Genomic DNA, 12,603 nt, shown 5'->3' with positions numbered 1-12,603 from the left:
AAATAAATTTCCGTGAGGTTTATCCTCTTCAATTATTTTTTTTTGTGTGGTAAGTAAATATTTCTTCAGATAAGGTCGGATTTTGCTATTTATATTCTTGCTTGTAGAATTATTGTAAAATTCCTGCATTTTTTTTTTCCTTTTTGAGACCCTAGAAAATGTCTCAATTCTCCATGTTTTCTTCCTGTTAAGCAACTTATGCTTCCCCAGATATTTTTTGGCATCCTTTCCTTTGTGTGTTAATTACAGCGAAAATTCTAAAACTTATCAGGATGATGCGCTCGAGTCCTAAAACTTTTATTTCATGCATGTAAATCCTTAAAAACTTGCAAGTTCAATCAATGTTAGTGTCATGTGCCCCTTTTTATTATAGATTATGTGTCTTTTTTCCGTCCGTTTAAACCTAACGGAAAGACTCGAGCGGACAAAATGTATGAAATCAAATTTTAAGATTCACGCATATAATCATGATAAGTTTTAGGACTTCTGATTGTCAATTAATATTTTTGCTTAACAGATAGATATTTTCTATTTGAGGGAACCTTTTCCCTTGATAAAGAAAAGGAAGAAAGATAAATCAATGCTGGTTTCTCTCTTCTTCATTTTTAAAATTTTCCCTGAAATTGTAATTTCTACCACCATTCAAAATTGGATAGGTCAAGCAAATGTTCATACTAGCATCAATTCCCTTAATTTAGAGACGAAAAGGCCTTTCAATTATACACGCCAAGTAAAAATAGCCCATTGATCGTGGGTATGCGGGTACCGACAAGTTCGTTACGTAAGGAGTTCGTATATTCGCCCCCGTGTTGCAAACTCATTTATCGCGATCGGCGGCTCGATCAAGAATTTCTTCGAGCGGGACATGTCGGTCGCCCGTCGTGTAAGAACTTTAGCAATCGAACGGTTTCAAGACTGGAATTACAAATTCACTCTAGAATGGGGGGTGGTCGGTTCAAGGACGTTAATTTGCTGTGGAAACTCTTTTTGAGACCTCCGGGAAGTGTTGATCCCGTCGAAGCAGTCCCACCGCCGTGCAGGCATTACAACTCTCCTTTTCAACGTAGTCGGTGGTTACGCAACCGCCGCCGCGGCAAGCTAGTTAGAACTTGCGATGCCATGAAAGGACCCAGCCGCAAAGATGCCCGACGGGCGGTCTTGGGCAACATATTCACTTGAAAAAGCTCGGCCCGCCCAACTTTGACGTGGCCCGGCCCGATCACTTTTATGTAAAATTCATATCACGGGCCGGCTCGGGCATTAATATAGACCCGAACCTTCGGGGCCGGCGTCGATCGGGCCGGCTCAATGATCACCTCTACTCGGCTATTACGTTCGTTAATACACATACACTATACATCGTTCAAAAGTACCAAAGAAGTCCTCGGGTACCCGCTCCACACCCCCATCAAATGTGTCAAGCTAGCTAGCTACCACTCCAATTCTTAGACATCTATTGAGTTCCCACGTGATAATAGTGCAAGTATTTTTTAACCCCCATCCGTGTACGTTATAGAATTCCTATTTAGATTTTCACCAACTGAGTTTTGTTTCTCGGTGTCTTTAATAATGTAAGAGGAAAAAAAAGAAAAAAAAGGTACCGGTTATGATTGGGGACAATTACCGAAAAACGTATCATACCTGTTATGCTTGTGCCAATTCAGCTCTAAATCTTTTAGGCTGCGTTTGGTTGTCCGGACATTTTTGCTAGATAGGATAATGTCGGATAGGATAATTAAGGATACGATAGGATTTTAGATATCCCATCCAATGTTTATTGACGTCGGGATATAGCATGGATTCAAATAAATATTATCCAAATGAGTATATGATTTGCAGGATCAAAATTTTATAAAAAAAAAATACCATGGAAGTCGTTTCGAGACGCGACGGATTTCGCCGCTTCGAGACACAGCCCCCGAGTTCAAGTTCTCCGCCAGTCCCACCATGTCCGCGGCCGTCGATGCCTTCCTCTTCCGCGGAGAATCCATCCTCTCCTTCTTTAATCAAACACGATCTCTCCCTCTTCCCTCTCCTACGCAAGTTGTTCACCTTCAATACCTACCCCTCTCATCAATTCCAAAAGAACTAATACAAGGATCACGCCGAATCTCGATTGCATCATCCAACTATGGAGGCAATACAAACGAGAGTGGGATTCGTGCATCAGAGACTAGCGGGCAAAGTTCCTCAAGGTGTCGTGGGGCCCACCGAGACGGCACGCAGATCTGGCTCGCCGGCAAGCAGCTTCTCCGATCCAACTCGCTCCGAGTGATGAAGGGACGTATCGAGAACCGAAACAGAACGATCACGCAGAAATAAGAGAAAATAGACGATGTACGAATTTACCCAGGTTCACCCTCGAATAGGGCTACGTCCTGCAAAGAGATTTCACTATATTTTCGGTTTACAGCCACTCAACTCGTTACAATGATCAGAAAAGCGAGCAAAATATATATGTGCCCCAAACGGGCCCAAAATCTAAACCTATACGAAATCTCTTAATCTCGCACCATACGGGCCGGCTTAAATAAAAGCCCAAACCCGTTGAGGTTTCGGGGGCGCTGCCCGCGCTGCCCCTGAACCCCCGCATTCCACACGCAGGGGTCACATGTCGTCGAATAACACTTCGGTTTCCCTAAGCTCACGTGGGCGTACCCGGTGTGAGAAACAAGGGTATTCGCCAACTCCAACAAGTGACACGGTTAAGGAGCTCCGTTGCCATGGCTATTGCATTCGTCGGATCATCTTCTTCGCAGAGGAGGCGCCGGGCTCTAATCGGGATCACGCAGTTCCCTGCTAGGATGGAGTTGAGCGACATAATTTTTCTGGAGGCTGAAGACGTTTAACACTTTCCAGTAAAATGATCTGTGTGTGCGAGTCAACGAATCAGTAATTCAAAAGAATGCCATCCCCCATTCTCGTGACTAAATCAAATGACGTTAACCATACTAGCATTGCGATTCCAAGATTAAGCAAAGAAGGGCAATCAATCGCCAGACAAATTTTGCTATAGAGACAAAAAAAAGGGAGAATGTGAAACGCACAGCACAGTCTTCCCCCGGATCAATGCGACAACAAGCAATTGCAAGAAAAAGCTAAGGATTTGCCGCATTTTTACACAATGCCCGCAGTTCTTCCGATCGATTGAGACACGACCTAATTATTTTAGTGGAAGCCGCCGCCCCCTCCTCATTGTTGCGGTGGCCATTGGAATCTGACGATGGTGGTGCTAGGCAAAAGAGAGGAAGAGGAATCAGGAAGTGTGGGGCAAGAAGGCTTGATTTATTTTTTTATTTTATCAAATTTTCAAATTTTACATATCTTATCCAGGTTTATCCCACCCCCTAGGTGGGATTTTTTGATCCGGACTATATCCGGGCTATATCCGGTCATATCCAGATTTCGTGTCCCTCCAAACACCGGTCCAGAGTTTTATTCGGTCTACCAAACGCAGCCTTAATGGTATCAGCTGAGTCCTCAACTTTTTCACATTTTGCCAATTGAATACATTTAGCCAATTTTGATCGAAAATCGCTGACATGGATGTCGACTATCCTGCATCCTACATAACACAGCCGGCACTGACATAAATATTTTTTAATAATATTTTAAATTTTTATAATTATGTTTGGTTCTTCTCTTTTCTTTGATGTTTTTTTTTTTACTAAGGGCTAGCAACTCTCGTCAGCCAAAGCGAGGGTGCGTGGCCCCTTGCCCAAATCTGGTGAGGGGTGAGGCCGCGATGCCCAAAACAGGTGAGGACATTGCGGCCCTCACCTGTGGTCGGTGAGGGTTGGTCAGCGACCCTTGCCGGCCCTCAACCCAAAAAAAAAGGGTAAAAAAAAGGACAGTCGGTATCCACGTTAGCGATGGCCGACCAAAATTAGCTGGATGGATTCAATTGGTAAACCATGAAAATGTTTAAGACTAAATTGGTACAATTGAAAGATTTAGGACTGAATTTGTACAAATGCAATATGTTTAGGAATTTGTTTTGGTAATTTTCCAGTGTTATGATCGTGATAATAACAGTCGGGCATCGATAACTTCTTCTTCTTCTCCTTCTCTATTGCACTCGAAGTCAGTGGCCGACCTGCCATGTGTTTGTCTTTATAAAAATCACATGTCGCTCACTCGTTTTGCGTTCATGGTGATTTCTCGCACTCAAAACATGTGATCGAATTAGAAATGAAAGAGCGGCACGAGAGTTCGAGTGCTTTCCTTGCGACTAAAGGGAACAACTAAGGCCAAGAGGTCGACATGATGATCTTATCCGAACAAGCACACAGTTATAAGCATCATATAGTATATTCTTATACATAGGTCTTGGTAAAATTTAGCATTTCGATCTGTTGTTCTGATGTATTTCGCTGCAAAAACTAAGGAGAGATGATTTATATCATCATCGATATGGGTGGATCGTCTAAAGTCGCCATGTCGCATGTGGTAACATGTTCTGGGTTTCCAGGTTGACGCGAACAACACCCATGCATGTGAAGCCCTTCCCGTTCGGCCACTCAAGAATTAGGTTCACGTCGGCCCTCGCATTCGCATGACCATGCACAGAAATGGATCGCCCCTCGTCAAAAGCAAGCGATAGGACTTGCCAAAACTGGCCAGATTGACCCGCCACGTGTCACCTCTCCGCAGCTCTGGTTCGGCAGCTTTTAACGTTTGCTTAGCTGCTCATGGACGACGGGTCAATGATTCATGTGCGGGTCATCGCGTGGGAGTGGGCGCGTACTGGTTCTATCCGAGCGTTTACACGAACGAAGAGGAAATTGTCTATGCCGATGAATGTATAAAATCCACTTGTTAACTGTCCTTATTATAGAATACAGAATAGTTCTTCCCACCAAACTCTCTCTCTCTCTCTCTCTCTCTCTCTCTCTCTCTCTCTCTCTCTCTCTCTCTCTCTCTCTCTCTCTCATTGTAAGCTTCAACATCAGGGTTCGGTGAAGTTTCTGCTTATACATCCAGTTAATAACTGAACTCAGATATTACATACACCTTTCCAAGCGGCCAGCATCAGTTATCGTTTAAGTTAGATTACCTCATCCTTTTGTTTTTCTTCTTTTGTGGCTAGCTTCTCTTCACCTGGTTCAGAGAGACACGAGCGATAAGCCAAATACTCTCTTCATTATTTCAGTCATTACATAGGCGGTGATGCAAACTACAGATGGCAGTTTCGTTTACAACTCATGCACATATTTGTAGATAGCTTCTAAATTAAGCACATGCATGTAGATAGATATATATATGAGATAAAAGCTAGTGTCCTTCTTATGTAAACAAACCTAACTATTATTGTAGTCGACCCATTTCGGCTGTTGCATCGTATGTCGCCCGCGATCAATCCCCGCTAAGCAACTGCATAGACCAGAGATCGTCCATGCTCCAGTAGGCTTCATTCGACTCGACCGACAAGTTCGCCGGGAAAGCCTCCATGTTGTTGTTGCCTTGGAATGATGGCGACGAGTCGTAGGTCTCCATCGGCTCTGGCATGCTGGACATTTGGCTTGTGCTTGCTTGATCATTCATCTCGGAGCTCTGACCAGAGAAAGCCTCTGCTTGTTTGATATGCTTTTGGATTCTAGTCCTCCAGAAGTTCTTTATTTCATTGTCAGTCCTTCCGGGAAGATGCTTTGCAATTTTTGACCACCTGCATTTGGCGGTGAGCACGGGCGTCTGGCACTAAGAGCCAACAAGAAACTGCTGCAAACTGAACTCCTACTGACTACATGTCTATAACTAAAATTTTGAGTGGAATCAAAGAAAGGGTAATGAACTGAAAATAATCAAATATCCATAACAGTGACAAGTCTCATCTTCACAGAAACTAAGTTAAATGCCATCGCTTATTATTCGAAGCTGGTGCAACATTATAACATTCGAGTTAAAACACACACATCTCGATCCGTACACTTCCAAGAAAAAAATTTAATAGAAAAGAGCGAATGCTTGATGAATGAAGGAGGAGACAGTGGAGAAACAATATGAGACGCTTGTCAAGGAGAAAGTGAGTGATCACCAATCACAGTAACAATTCTTTCGACGATAAAGAAACTGAACTGCTCGACAAAGGACAATAAGATGAATCTTATGATCAAAACTGATGAGCAATGACCGCCATCACTTCTTTAATAAAGGGTACAGATATCTTGAGAGTATGCTTTCTCACTCCCACATATGTATTACACGGAACCGATACATGCGGAATTCGTTATAGTGTAACAAGACTTAGTAAAAATGAATATGCTTCTCTCCTGTACAATGTTCACTTGAAGGAGAGACCGGACCACTGACTATATACACAGTACATAAAGGTTTGTCTGGTGAGTCTGTTGTATTGATATGACAGTACTGTAGTATTTGTAACCGGTATTCTGTATCGATCTCTTGATTAATATAGACTTCATCAAATGCAATTGTCCCGAGCCGTGACAACTTTCTGAGGTTTAATGCAGTGAAAAAACACACGTACAAATGTATGGAAACGTAGGTTTTACTCATCATTCAGTTTCAGATAGAGAGAGTGAATTGGCATTTGACATTTTGACCACGTGATGAATAGAAAAGAGAAAGACCACCTTCTCTCTGCGCGGGTGTTTTAGGTATGAGGGGCCCAACAATATCAAAAAGAGGTATAAGGGTAGGGTTTATGTCAACTTCAACCAATCCCAAAAGAGAGAATTAACATGTGACTAACTAAAAGTGGTTCAGCCAAAGTTAGAAACTCTTTATTGTGAAAACTGTATGGCTGGGGTGCATGACATGCCCTCTTATCAATGACAGCTACGTCTTCCAAAGAATTAGGTACATGAGAATCTTGCATCTAAGGAAAAGAAGAGTATATAGCAAATTTCTTTATATAATTACTCTAATCTTTTAGCAATCAAGAATTTGAGAGAGCCTATGGTGTATATTATCCTCACGGGCCTCTTAGGTATAATCCCGTGAAAAGCAACCGGCTCGAAAGAAGTGTTTTTGTTCTTCTGTAAATCTATACATATACTTCATATTCTGTGAAATTAGTTTAGTGCCAAGAGAGCAAAGGTGATAAACAAAATTTTCGCGGACCAAGATTTCGTTTCTAGGAAGAAAAATAGTTGGATGCATGTCTCCGTACTGCAATATTGGAGGAAAAGGGCAATATAGGAGAATCAGCACGGCCAAGAATATGACATGCATCTTCTTCGAATAAAACAAAAGAGGAATGGATTGGCAAAAGGAACAGAGCAGGGAACAAAGAGATTGGAGCCTATTATTTCGGCCATGCCTAAGATGACTCATTGCCTTTAAATGTTGGAATTTCAGCAAGTTCAGAAAACTCAACAGAACGTGGGATCTAATCTGATGGCCATGAAATCCTAGGGAAGAATTTTGCTGGAAAATTTCCTAGCCATGAAACCCATAAGCCCATGTGTTGAAATATTTCTTGTGGCCAAGAATTCTTCTTTGGATCGTGAGCCTCTACCTCTCGCTCGTGTGTGTGTTTGATGAAGTTCCAAGTCTTATGTACATGTAAGGGCTCTTAGGAAGGTGTCCTCCTTAGTCCCATTATATATAGAAGGAAAGAGATTAAGAAGAGTTAGAGGATGTTATGAAGGATGTTCTTTGTCACTCAAACATTGAAGTCGAGAGCTTAGTTTTTGTGATTCCACAGAAACTTGTTTTCATTTGATTGATTGGGTACTATAGTGTAGAACCTATGTAACGAAAGCTGTGACTATGTGTATCTCACCTGTTTCCCCACTTAGCATGCAGTTCCATGATCAAGAGCTGTTCCTCAGGAGTGATGTTGCCTCTCCGGACGTCGGGTCGCAGATAGTTCAGCCACCGGAGCCGACAACTCTTCCCGGTACGCTTTAGACCTACTAACACAAACCCATCACATCGGTTTATTATCAACACACAAACACGTACCCCACGACTTGTCACATGCCTCGCGCTTAACGCTTTTCAGTGATTTCAAGAAACACTAAAGCGACTTAGAAGATGCGCGAAAGGGAGCTAATCAGCCACATCGAAAAGAACATGTAGTTTACCGGCAGCTTTGGCTAGGGAGTTCCAAACACCTTCGCCGTGATTCGCTATGTAGTTGATGAGGATGAGATCCTCCTCCATCGTCCACGGCCCTTTTCTCACCTCCACATCTTGGGACTTACCACTGCCGTCGCACGGTTTCTTGTCCATGTTTGCTGTTTCTCTCGGGTGTAGACAGAGAAACAGAGAGATTTTTGGAGGACAAAGGAAGCGATGAAGGAGTTTTAGTGGAGAAAATGTTGCTAGGGTTGGGGTTTTTATAGAGCGTTGCGTGGGATATTTCCTCTTCTTTCTATTTTGTACGTTTAGATTAAGTAGTGTATAGGTATTAGACGTGTGTACATTTGTAATATGCCACGATGGTCGTACTTTAGTGTAAAGAAATAACATCATTTCGTCACCTTGGTAAGCTTATGACGCATTGGAGCATCCACGCCGTGCACGAGATACGAACGAACCACGGTAAAAAGGTTGACCATTTAAGGGGCTATGCTGCGCGTAACAACTTATGCATGCAAGAGCGTGGACTCACATGCACTCTCTCGGTTGCCAATTTGTACACACATATATCTTTGTTGTCTAATAGTTTCGTAAATGAAATATATATAAGATGTATCCGAAACTTAAAAATCTATTGTCCTAGACGCATGCACGAGTCGAGTTCGAGCTCGTTCGAGATTGAGTGACGGATATCGTCTTCCGAAATACCAAATGGAAGTGATTTATCTGGCATATGGTTTGAGGAAACCATTAAGCGGCATTAAAAGCGCATCCGAGATCTTAGAAAAGAAGGAGAAAACTTTAGGGTAACAGAATTTCAGTGTTGGTCCAATGACTTAACGGGCGAGTAACATCGACGTTCTCGATTGTTCGAGTCTAAGTTCGAATCGTTAACCGAATTAATCCATTGATGCCCCAGTTGCTTCACAAACCTAATGTTTTTTCGTAAATTCAAGATAGTTTCTTACGTTAGTCTGCCTCTAATGGCGCTCTTAATTCTCAGCAAAATCAAAACAACACCGACAACAAAGCAAGAATTATCCGAATAGGAGTTTACCTTGCGAATCAAATTCCATAGAGAAGAGCAGGCCATGAAGAACAGCAAGTGAGGAAAAGATAGGCCCTTGAAGTTTGAAAAAGCCCATGAAGATTCGCCATTCCAATCACCTGGATACAAAATCTGATGACATTTATCTAAGTTGTATTCTGTTATGTTCAATTTAAGAGCCTACAACTAATAATTTTGCTTTAATAGGTGGATTTTGAATTGCAATTAGTTTAAGTGATTGGGTTTTCCGGTTTTGTCGGTGCTTGAAACAATTTTCGTCTTCTTCATATCAATATATCTCTAGAGACCGATAATTGTATAAGAAGAAAAAATGACTCCAATTACGCCCTAAGTTTTTTTCATTAACTTAGGTTCATTCTGAAGAGGCGCTCAACTTGGATCATCGATCAATTGCTAACTTTCTTCGCAATTACTCCAGTTCGATAAACGAATAGCCTGGACCGCATTTTCCATTTTTGTGAACTCTTGAGACAATGGTATCTTCAATTATAAAATCTTTGAAATGATATATAGAAAGGGAAAGCAAAGGGAGAAAATATAAGTACCTGAAAACTGTACATGAATAATCTCCTACTCCATGAACACATGAATTCTCTATGGAAATTGCTTCTAAATTTGATGAGCCTACAAGAAGATGTCAAATGTGAATAAGATGTTTTAGAGGTAGTTCATTACACGAAGATTAGTGATTTCAAATTAGTGACCAAGATAAATCGCTTCCTTATGTTAGCACCTTTTAGATCTCGTTCTTCCTAATCTGATATTTTACTCCCTAATTAAGTTGCTCATTAGGGCAGCTAAAATAGATTGGCACTAAATTAAACATGAGTCATTTTACATATTCCACATTGGTTGCATGGGATATGGAGTCTCCAGACTTAGAAGAGGCAAACCGATTCGATACACCTCCCTCAAAATAATGACGTGTCACTGAAAATATACTTCATAGTTTTAACTCCATTTGTTTCGCGAAAAATCAATGATTTAGAAAAGATTTTCTTATTTTTAATCATTTATATCTCTTAGGAAAAGAGATGTTGTAAAAATATTCTTATCATCAACAAACATGTTTAGGCATGAATTGTTGTTATTGACTCATTTTTATAAGGGATAACGATGACTAAAGTTAATAAAATAATTTATAAATTGATGATTTTTCAGAAAACAAACCAAGCCTCAAAGGCTACTTACTAGAAAATAGTTCCTTTCGTCTTTGATCATTAGACCCTCTTTTCATGTGACATGTCCAGATCACAAATTAACTTATAAACCCTAAAATCATCGCATAATTCCAACGGGAAAAGTGCCAAAAAAAGTTCTAAACCTTTTGCATCGGTGCCAATTTAGTTATAAACCTTTTTTTGATGCCAATTCAGTTCTAAACCTTTTGCATTGGTACCAATTCAGTCCTAAACCTTTTTATGGTACCAATTCAGTCCTAAACTTTTTATATTTGTGCCAATTCAGTCCTAAACCTTTTGTTTTTGTGCCAATTCATTCCTTCTGGCCAATTTTGGCTGGAGTTTGCTAACGTGGACGTCGGCTAGCCAGTTACCGGTACTGATGTGGACAACTTTAATAATATTTTAATATTTTTTTGATTTTATTAATTTTTTTCTTTTTTCTTTTCTTTTTTTTCCCCCTCCCCTCCCTTCTTCCTCTAGCTGGTTGCCGAACCGGCGACTGGCCAGAGGCCAGAGGCCGGTGCCAACTAGGTTGACCTCGCCGGCCACTGGCGAGGCTCGCCCTCGCTGGCCATTGTGAAAGCGAGCCTCGCCGGTGGCCTCTGGCAAGGGCTCGAGCCTCGCCACGGTTGATTGAGGCCGCCCTCGCCAGTGGCCGGCGAGGTCAACCTCGCCGGCCCCTGGCCTTCGGTTGGTCGCCGGTCCAGCGACCGGCTGGAGGAAGGAGAGAGGGGAGGGGGAAAAGATAAGAAAAAAAGAAAAAAATTAATAAAAAATAAAAAAGTATTAAAATATTATTAAAGTTGTCCACGTCAGTGCTAGTGACTGGCTACCGGCCGGCCGGCGTCCACGTCAGCAAAATCCGGACAAAATTGGCCGGAATGACTGAATTGGCACAAAAACAAAAGGTTTATGACTAAATTGGCACAAATATAAAAAGTTTAGGATTGAATTGACACTATAAGAAGGTTTAGGACTGAATTGATATCAATGCAAAAGGTTTAGGACTGAATTGGCACCAAAAAAAGGTTTAGGACTAAATTGGCACAAATGCAAAATGTTTAGGACTTTTTTGACACTTTTCCCTAATTTCAACTTAAGCTCCCACCGTCTAACACATTCATTTTGCCCATCCATAATTTGCTCATTAAGGTTGCGTCTGTTTTAGTAAAAAAAAATTCCATAAATTAGTTTTCTGGACTTTCACAAATAGTCAACAGAAAATCATTTACAATAAAAAAAAATATGTATGCTTAAAATATTTTTTCTGGAAAATGATTTTTTGAAACGTATTTTCCTTTATCACGAAGTTTTACTCGATACAGACACACCCTGATCGAGCAATTACGGCGAAACCCACAAGATATTCGCATCCCTTTCGACATAAACCCAGGACCAATGCGAAAACAAAAACGCGGCACTCGATGGTAAAGAAGATCATTTAGCAGTTTAGCACGAGTCAAGGCTGCTAATGATTTTTAGCCACAAGATCTAGAGTGGCAAAAGGGCAAAGGGAAGCCCACACAAGTAGGGACCCCCCCTATTCGTATCAAAGATCCGAGGAGTCTAATCACGAATCACAAACACCAGAGTTAGGCTCAAAAGTTCTGGAGCCACAAGCTGGTGTGGAGAGAAGGGAAGACAGACAGAGGTGGAAGACTATTTAGATCATCTGATCACCGGTTTAGGCTAAGAACAACCCACTCGGGAACACGACCCGTTCCTAACATGAGCCCCCCAAACAAACAAACAGCTATCAGCCACTCCTATCAAGCAAAATATCGGGATTAAGACACGCGGAAGTACACGAGAACCTTAATTAGACATGCTGCGGGAGAAAGTTAAGTGGAAGCATTAGTCTTCTCGGGGGGCGGGCGAGATTGTGATAGTTGTGGCCATGAAACAATCTCTCCCGTCCCACGTGCATTTGGTACTCTTTGGAGTACTAGTAGCTGGCTAGTTCCCTAAATCAAAGGTAATGTGAACTGCTGACTAAAGATTTTTGTGAGGATAATGATCTGAAATCTCCGAAAAGGATGCGGTAACCCTGTACGTCCTGCCCAAAGGCGACAACGCGTTTCGGTTCGATGAACCAGATGTGTCAATCGCCGAGCGTGCTCTGAAGATGCGAATTGGATAATCGAGTCGATCGAGTTTGACCTTCTGGCTTGGCTGCAAAGGCGAGCGCAAGCAGCAGCGATTAAGCCGATTCTTGTTAGAGAAAGTACCCATTGATTGCATACCCTTCTTTTTCTCTGCCAACCTGAATTGAACTTAGAGTTCTGACGAATGGGAAGGTAT

General features: G+C 41.8%; 1 protein-coding gene and 1 long non-coding RNA gene across 2 annotated transcripts; one reads left to right on the top strand and one right to left on the bottom strand.

Annotated features, from left to right (window-relative positions):
* Nucleotides 1–5,125: 5,125 nt before the first annotated feature.
* On the bottom strand, nucleotides 5,126–8,407 carry LOC115670123 (MYB-like transcription factor EOBII). The gene is made up of 3 exons (XM_030591314.2): nucleotides 8,052–8,407; nucleotides 7,748–7,877; nucleotides 5,126–5,665 (listed from the first exon to the last, which is right to left on the bottom strand). The coding sequence occupies exons 1-3, from the start codon at nucleotides 8,197–8,199 to the stop codon at nucleotides 5,356–5,358; spliced, it is 588 nt and encodes a 195-aa protein (XP_030447174.1). The 5' UTR covers nucleotides 8,200–8,407; the 3' UTR covers nucleotides 5,126–5,355.
* LOC130140592 (uncharacterized) lies at nucleotides 7,385–9,463 on the top strand. The gene is made up of 3 exons (XR_008818586.1): nucleotides 7,385–7,527; nucleotides 7,764–7,864; nucleotides 9,053–9,463. It is a non-coding gene; the product is annotated as an uncharacterized LOC130140592 (long non-coding RNA).
* The last annotated feature ends 3,140 nt before the right edge of the window (nucleotides 9,464–12,603 follow it).

The sequence above is a fragment of the Syzygium oleosum genome, unplaced genomic scaffold, assembly GCF_021117445.2.
Source record: "Syzygium oleosum isolate NSW1041296 unplaced genomic scaffold, Sole_v2.1 Sole_v2.20, whole genome shotgun sequence".
In the NCBI taxonomy this organism is placed as follows: domain Eukaryota; kingdom Viridiplantae; phylum Streptophyta; class Magnoliopsida; order Myrtales; family Myrtaceae; genus Syzygium; species Syzygium oleosum.
Note: the sequence above shows the minus strand (reverse complement) of the source record. Positions and strands in the feature narration are given on the sequence as shown.